Below are 8,912 nucleotides of genomic sequence, written 5' to 3'. Positions count from 1 at the left end.
GTTTTTTGGATACTGGTATGTTGGTGTCCCTACCAAGCTTCTCAAATAGCTTCACCAGCAATCTCCCAGTATGTGAAAACCAAGGTTTAACCAGTATTGTTTTTTGGTGAACAGCATGGCTGTACTGGTTCACAAGTTACACCAGCATCTAACCAGCTTGTAAATTCATGCTGGTCTAAACTGGATTCAGCAGGGTCGGCAATAAAGAATACTACTTTTTATTGATTTAATATATTTAATGTTCACATTGAGATGCTAAATTAAGTAATTTTGGCTCAAATCAGCATTAATATTGTAGAATTTTGTGAGCTGAGACATTATATAGTGATATATACAGTACAGTTATACATTTCAGCACTTTATAAGGAGATGTACCCAATATATAACTCACTCTCGAATGTGTATTGAGGGTTACATTATGGATATTATTCTTGATTTCATCCTCACAATCTACATTCTGACATTTGCATGTTCTCCTTCATCCATAACCATATTTGTCAGTTGTGGATGGAAAATGTGAGCTTGCATAAAAAATGAGCCACTAAAATATCCGTCTGAACTACTGTTAGTAATGTTTTTTGTTTGTTAATCTATTCCTACTCCTGCTTCAAGAATTGGGATTTAGGTGGTGCAGCATTTTGTAACATTATGTGAGTCTGATATACAGCAGGTTATGTAATTCTAGGGCATTTGCAGATGGGTTAGACCACAGAGAAAAACGTCAGATTTGTGTACTTGTGGTTGTTGCTCAGCATTATGGAAACAGTATGTTTTTGTATGGTGATGGTGTGTAGTTTACCATGGCTTAAAATAGTGAATGCAGGATCACCAAAGGCACCATATCTTACTTGCATGTTTGCATTAAGTATTATTTCTTTTCTGTGTGTGTGTGGTGGCAGAAACAGCTGAAGTGTCTGAAGTGATGGACAGAGTAAAGCGATTTTATGAAACTGAACATATTAATTCAAAGTCAAGGAGATTAAGTTGAGCAGAAAAGCTTTGCTTAACTAGAAAAGGTGCTGTGATTATCAGTAGTAGAAAGTAAGACTTTGGATAAGAGTCTACCCATCTTGACCATACTCATGGTGCTTCTCGTAATAAGTCTTTACTGCACGATGTGGTCAGGACCTTAATAAAATAGGATTATTTGAAGCCTACATTTTGGAGACAAAGATGTGAGTCAAAGCATGTGTTAACCTTGCTTATTTTTTTTCCCTAAACGCAGCCCATTCTGTCAACATCTGCCTTTCCCCTCCCCACAGAACATCATTTATGTGCATTTGGATTCTGTCATGCTCTAATTCATCACTCAATGGTTCTACTTAGCAGACCTTGACAAGCTTTTTAAAATCCCCCCACGTTTAAATAAAGACACGCATTTATACAAAGCAGAGCAACCTTGAGTTGGTGAGGAGTGTTATCCCTTGTCCATAAAGACATCCTATTCAAACTACTTTTTTTTCACACTTTTGTGTTTTAGATTGAAGTACATTGAAGCTGCATGTTCTGGGTGGATTCCAGGAGGAGGAAAGTGACAGACAGAGAGAGCGAGAGAGAAGAGGATGTGTAACTGCATAACTCTTTTTTTTGTACTTTTTTTATTATTATTATATTTCAAGTATGTTTTCAAACAGTGCCATCAAATGGCCATTTCACCAGCATGCTTGCACTTAAATGAAGGCGGCTATAATACTATAACAAATGTAAAGTCATAATAATATTCACTTCAGTTTATTTAACTAAAACTTAATTTAGTTTAGTTTAATGTTAACACAACATTAATTGAGGGATGCAATGATCCAGTTTCAGTCAGTTAGATGAGCATTCATCGTGGTTTACTGAAGGCAGTTGGGTGTATTTGATCACAAAACACTCCTAAACCTACTCAGCTGATAGTTTATGTAATCTGACAGCGCCATCTGCTGTTCAATAAAGAAAATGTTATACTTTCTCCATGATACAATAGTTTGAGGTTCACAAAGCTTAAATAAAACACTACATATAAACAAATGACAAACCTCTCTCTTCCCCGGGTTCTCGTAATAATTTTGGGGAGTTATGTCTAAGTCTGGAACCCGGATTTGTTGAAATAAATGGTTGCGTATGTTACATTGTCTGATGTAACTGTTGTCTGTGGAAAGACAAGACAAATTAACAGCAATAAATAAACTATTTGGGGGTAAAATGACGATCAAATCTGGCAGCACAATAAATTAACTCCATTACTTAATTAAATTAAAAAAAAATGTAAAATACAATTTTTGGATTGTAACAGATGTGTAATCTTAACAAACATCTGCACTCACCTCATCTCTTTTATTTATGTTTGTTTTTCCTGCAGAAAAAAAAGTTATTTAAGAGAGTATGTTTAGATGAGATGATGTTTCACAATTCCTGAAGGAAAAAGGTCTTACCATATCTGTTTCCTCTTATATTGCAGTATATTTCAGGACTATTTTCTCTGTTTTCCATTGTGCTGCTGCGCTCTAATGGAAGAAGAAAGCTAGACCTTCAAAACATTTTTGGAAAGCTTGTGAGCACAAAAGTCACCAGTATGATGCTAGGGGTTTGTGCAATTTTCAATATATGTGTGTTTAGTCATTTCAATAAAATTAAAATGCAGTTTTCTTGCAGTTAATGGATATATGAAACTAATTATATTTAGCTGATTTGAATACCTCTGTCATTCCTCATCTGGCTGATATTGATGTAGACTGGTTCAGACTCCTCAGGGTCAGAGTGCACTGAAATGATTGCAAATAAAGCAAGAGTAAGAAAGAAAGAAAGAATTCACTGTAAAAAGATTATTAAAAGACAAAAGAGACTAATTTGAAAAGATGAATAACTGATAGTATTTTTGTACTTGACATTCGTTTCCTGTAACAGTAATACAAGAGAGCACCAAGCAGAATCCCAGTAAACAGAGCCAAAACACAGGATGCTGTAGCCTTTGCATGTTTGTTGATTGCTGAAAGAAAATAGAGACTTTATTAGTGAGTTCAAAGTAACTAACTTATTTTTATTTATTTTTCTGTAATATGAACATATTGTATGAAGATAAGCATTTTCATGTGCAGTGTGAGCCTATAATTTGTATGAAGGTTAAATGTACTGTATGTTAATGGTTAAAAGATAATACCTTGGATTGTTACAGTTGATATTGCTGTGCTTGGAGCATTTGTAGTTGTTGAGGTAAGACTGATAGTTAGAGGGGCCAGAGCTCTGAGAGTACTCTCAGTAAAAACTGCACACTGCCAGTTCATCGGGTCTGTTTCATAGCTGGATAGATTCACTGTGAGTTGTAACTTGTTATTTTTCTCAGTCATAATTTGCTGTTTGACCAGAACTCCTCTGTTCCCCTCCATCCTAAGCCAGACCAGCGTCATTGAACCATTTACTTCAGAAACTTCACAGGTAAGAACCACTGAATGACTCCTCAGCACACCATCAGGGGGCTCCACTGAGACTGAAATAAACGGCATGGGTCACTTTTTAAATGCACTGAACACATTTACAAAACAATAATTCCTTGATTGATTGATTGACTTGTTTGCAAACCTCTGATGGTGTGTAGTATTATTGCTGTGTCGATGCCAGTATCTGTAATGCATCTGTATATTCCACTGTAATTGAAGTTCACAGGTGAGATGTGAAAGATTAAAGCTTGACTATTGTATTCGGTTGAAGAATGTCTGCCTGGTTTAATTGGTCCTTTTAACTGAATTTGTCTTCGTTTTTCAAAGGCTATCAGATCAATCTGTGAATTAGGCCTTGGCTCCCATGTCCACTTCAAGCTGTCATAATTCCTGCTAGATTTGCAGATCAGTAATACATCACTATTACTGGAGATTTGTCTGTAAATGGGATGAATTTTAGCGTTTCCATTGCATGAATCTGGGGAGAAAATAGGTAACCTGGTGAATTTCAGTAAATACATCGATCTCAGTTAAAACATTTCTATACATATTTGTGAAAGGCAAACACACACACAAGAACAAACTTCTGCAGAATTATTAATGGAAAAATAAATAGATCAATAAAATGTTGGCATACAATTTAGAATTAGTATTAAAAATATACTTACCTGAAGTGACATTAAGTGTGTGAATCCTAACAGTTTCTACTCTTCCATCTTCCATCAATCTACAGTAATATTTCCCTTCACTGTGCTCATCAACAGTGTGTAAGATGATGTAGGCAGAGTTGTTGTACATCAGTGTGGTGTTGGATATTTGTTCTTCATCTTTCTCCCAGTGCAATGTGGAGGATTCAGACAGGAGAGGCATGTCACATCGCAAAGATACATCAGTTCCAGGCACAACTTTGAGAGATGAAGAATTAGAACCGAGTGTGAGAAACTGTATAGATTTTTCTTAAGTTTAAGACACTTTAAAAAATAATGTTGAATACAAAATTTCAACCAACCTCTTTGAACTGTTTGAACTGGTAGATATTCTGTACAGATTGAGTAACAGTTACAACAAATAACAAACTTTGCAGGACAAACCAAATGTATTCGCTAGCATTTTCCAAAACAACTCTAACAAAGAGAAGCTGCATGCTTTCAAATGAATCATTGTTTTGGACTCCCTATAGTGATTGTTAATCACCGACACAGACATATTTCAGTTTGTTAACATTTGTTTTGAATAAAACAGTCATTCTTGAGAAGTGGGACAAAACAGGGTGCAAAATTGAAAAAAATAAAACTTTGTACTCAGACAAATGAAACTACATTTATGTATCTTATATGTACTGAGCTATGCTTTGATGCAACCTCCCAACTTTTCTCTTTTTTAAACAAAATGTGCTTTTTTTTACCTTGGACTGTGTAATATAATTTCAACTTTATCTTTAGCAGCATTCAAGATGTTTTTAACATTTCAAAACACATTCTCATGTTAGCAAACAGATTACACTTTCACATGCGACCAACAATTCCACAACAAATAGAAAATATCATAATGAAATATTATCAAAATAGTCATCTGACGGAGGTGACAGAACTGACGCATCTGACGGTGGTGACGAAAACCTGAATTTGTAGTATTTTTAACAATTACTGTGTTAAAACAACCACAACAGGCAGTGAGTATGTTATTGTTTATAAAGCTTTTATTCAAGAGTCACATTTAAGTATTTTGATATATTATTGGAACACAAAATCTTGATGTGGTGACATCTGACGGTGTTGACACATGTTGACACATTTTTCTTTCACAAAACAAATGGAGTTCATGTAGTAGCCATTTTATTTTTTCTGTTGATACTAGATGCTAATGGAACCTGCTTCAGGAGAATAAAATTATCTAAATAGTTCAAATAATTTCCTCAGAAATTGGAAGATGGTGTTGACGTATCATGCTTGTGACACATGAAATATTAACATTAGGATTTAAAATATTCTAAAACTATAAAACTGACCAGAGTCTGTCTGACAGTGATGTAGTCTGCAGAGGAGGACTGTGGCGAGGGGTCCTTTAGAGTGACAGCTGCCCCTGATATTCCTTGATTTTATTACATTTGAATGCAACGGTGTTGACAAAAAGTGGGGACAAAACTTTAAAACCTTATGAAACATGCATGTGTCACTGAAAAACAACCTTGCGTTGACATGAGATATTATTAAGTGTTGGTTTTGATAAAACAAGCTCTTTTTTATCGTTAAAAACATTTTTATCCATTTTAAAGCATATGAATGATTGAACCCTTCTCTGTGGACACACTGTTTTAGATGTAGTGAGAAGACAATAAGTGTCATAGATTTCACATAATAATGATAAAATTAAATTGAAGGGGGTAATTGTGTTAAATAGATTATATGATCAATCCCCATAACATTTACAATTGAAAATATTTAAAAAAAAAATTACTTTATAGCAGTTACAATTGCTGGACATGTTTTGTCCCATGTTTCAAGAATGACTGTTATATGCGTCTTCAAGCAGACACTTAATTTGAATTTTATTACAATAGAGATCATGAAAACTACAGATTAGTGTACTGCATAAATTGTTTTTTATTCCTTTTATTTATTTATGTTTCAAATGGCTTGAACATTATTAAATAATTCTATAATTTATCAATTTAGAGTAAAATCAACAAACACCAAAAGAGGGAAGGATTAAACAATATCTTTACAGGATAATCTCTCTCTTGACATGATCATTTGGAAAAAGTGAGACTCACCGATAGCGTGAAATCGGGAACAAAATCCACACATCAGAATAAAGATTTGAATAGGTGTAAGTGGCATGATTCTTCTTGTAGTGCCTCAGTGATGCGCTCTCAAGAGTTTAAAGAAAGAACTAGCCAGCAGCTTTTACTGGGCGGTGCAATATTCAGAAATATGCCTGTCATAGAAAACAATCAGCTTATGAATTTTAAATAAAATGTCCATGCGGAGAGATACTGTACAAGATAAAGCTAATACATTTTTCAGTGTTATCATGTTAAATTACATTTAGAAGTATAAACAGATACCCTACAAAATGTTATTCAGAGTGAAAAAAGGTATTTTGAAATCTTCTGTTTGTACATCTATTGGTTAAATAGTTTATCTTATTTCAGTTAAATCAGGCATGTGTGAAAACAAATATTGTTTTTAGACTTGTCTGGTTTGCACGTTTAGCTAATTTCCAGAGCAGGAAATGGTTTGCTAAACTGAGCGATCTTGAGGTTTCTCTCAGTCACACAAAGCTAAAGTGTGAATTAAACTCACAAACTTATTTTATTGAGGAGATCTATTTTTGAAAATCAGTCTCTTTGTAGGCCCATGCAAATCTACAAAAAAATATAGTTTTTTTTTCCCCCTGTCATTGCTCAGGAAAAATTATTAATTTCATTTAATGTATAGTTATTGTACGTAATTATAATCATTATAATTTATTAAACAACAAATGTGAGTACTTAATATTGCTACTGTCTTGTTTTTATCTACAGTTTTTAAATTATTATTATTATTCGATTAATTTAAGCCCTTGCCTTCATAAGGCCATTTCAAATGTGCCTGACAACATTTAATATTTACTGTAAAAATAGTAACATAACTTTTTTTAAAGGCTTCAGTGCACATAAGCAATGCAATAATTTTAATTTTATTTTATGAATATGTCATGGTTTAACTAGCTTGCAATGTAAGTTCCAACCCAATTTGAAGGAATTGTTCCATATTTATTTTTTACAGGCGTTTTATCAGCATTTTGAATGATTTAGAGTAAACAGAAAGGTCCTTAAAATGAATGTATAATGTTATGTGTAATGAGCTGCCAGTGCTTTTTCTGTTATTTTACGGATTTATTTTTTACAGTGAAGAAGGAATTAAGGAAAAGTGAGGGAGACTTTTATTCATTCATTTATTATGTAATTCTTTTCTCAGCAGGGTGCAGTTAAGTGCTCACAGAAGAGATGGTTCTAAGCTGTTTCTTGAATCTGCTCTGTACAAGTCCTTTGCAAGTGCTGGCTCACTGCACTGTGACAAACAAACACAAGAAACTATTTCTGCAAACCAGAATTCTTCTAACATCCGAAGTCATTCTTCTAACATCCGAACATGGTGTTTGGTTCTTTACAGAATTGTGGTTTTTAATCTTGGAGATATTCGTAATCAGCTATCACTTTAGTCACAGGTGAGTCATAAATCTTGCAAGGGGGCTTCTCATCTGGGTGGCTGTTGATCATATACCTAAGCACCTGCAAACACTCCAGTAGATAAACATAGATTATATTTTATTCCCTTCAAGGTTGAGCTACTTCACATCTGCAAAAGAACAATACATTCACACGGAGCAAATGTAAGCTGACATAAACTTCTACTTATGATTCAATGTCAAATTTTGACATATAGTGTCCAATAGTGACCATATATGCAGTTAAAATGCCAAGTATGCATATGGTGCATCATTGAACATCATGACACTAGGCACAATTAACTTTACATGTCTCATACAGCTGTCATTATAACAGCAAAATAAAACTAAATAGCCGTAGGAACAAAACAGATCACTGGGGCTCACGAAACTGATCACTTTGATTCATTTGACTGCATGATGATCGAATTAATTAATAACAAAACAAGTGCATATTTATTCCCTGGAAGCTGGGTTAAATGTTATTGTATACCTGACATGGGTCAGACCCTCAGTCACTTCTCAGATATCAAATACAGACATTGCCTGTCCTGTTAAAGGAATAGTTCACCTTAAAAATGAAAAATGTTGTCATCAATTACCACCCTCATGTCATTCGAAATCTGTATGAGTTTCTTTCTTATGTTGTACATAAAATCTGTCTGTGTAGATTCATCACTAAAAGTGAAATATAATTTCATGTTGTACATAAAGGAAAATATTTTGAAGAATGCTGGTAATCAAACAGTTGATGGTCCCCATTGACTTCCCTTACTATGGAAGTCAATGGAGGCCAAGTTGGCTAACAACTGTTCGGTTCTTCAAAATTGTTCAGAATATCTTATTTTGTGTTCAACATAAGAAAGAAACTCATACTGGTTTGGAATGACATCACGATGAGTAAATGATTACAACATTTTCATTTTTAAGGTGAACTATTCCTTCAATACTATGCAGTGGATTTGAGAAAACTACAATTCCCTATTAATTGTATAATAAAAGAGTATGAAGAAATAAGGACAAACATCCTAAAAATCTATCTCATTAGAAAAAAAACAAAATATTTTGAAAACAGATTATTTTTAGACTGGTCTCGTTTGCACATTTAGCTAATTTCCGGAGCAGGAAATGCTAAACTGAGCTATCTTGAGGTTTTTCTCAGGCACACAAGTCTGTGATCTAGAGTGTGATATAAACTCACAACTTCAACAGCTTCATTGAGGAAGTCTATTTTTGAAACTCTCTTTTTTTTTTATGAGCTACAGCACTAATGTCTTCCTGCTG

The 8,912-nt window shown here is 34.0% G+C and overlaps 1 protein-coding gene across 2 annotated transcripts; it reads right to left on the bottom strand.

Moving 5' to 3' along the window:
• Positions 1 to 1,615: 1,615 nt before the first annotated feature.
• LOC306876855 (uncharacterized protein) lies at positions 1,616 to 6,268 on the bottom strand. Of its 2 annotated transcripts, none has more exons than XR_013784856.1 (10): positions 6,190 to 6,265; positions 4,426 to 4,455; positions 4,085 to 4,321; positions 3,559 to 3,894; positions 3,140 to 3,466; positions 2,864 to 2,968; positions 2,679 to 2,744; positions 2,415 to 2,509; positions 2,307 to 2,335; positions 1,616 to 2,131 (listed from the first exon to the last, which is right to left on the bottom strand). XR_013784856.1 is itself a non-coding variant. In XM_079428287.1 (10 exons), the coding sequence occupies exons 1-10, from the start codon at positions 6,254 to 6,256 to the stop codon at positions 2,063 to 2,065; spliced, it is 1,338 nt and encodes a 445-aa protein (XP_079284413.1). In that variant the 5' UTR covers positions 6,257 to 6,268; the 3' UTR covers positions 1,616 to 2,062. The 2 variants fall into 2 exon arrangements, 1 of the variants encoding a protein (XP_079284413.1); XM_079428287.1 differs by having other exon boundaries at positions 2,415 to 2,486; positions 6,190 to 6,268.
• Positions 6,269 to 8,912: the final 2,644 nt, after the last annotated feature.

The sequence above is a fragment of the Barbus barbus genome, assembly GCF_936440315.1.
Source record: "Barbus barbus genome assembly, chromosome: 11".
Taxonomy (NCBI): Eukaryota; Metazoa; Chordata; class Actinopteri; order Cypriniformes; family Cyprinidae; genus Barbus; species Barbus barbus.
Note: the sequence above shows the minus strand (reverse complement) of the source record. Positions and strands in the feature narration are given on the sequence as shown.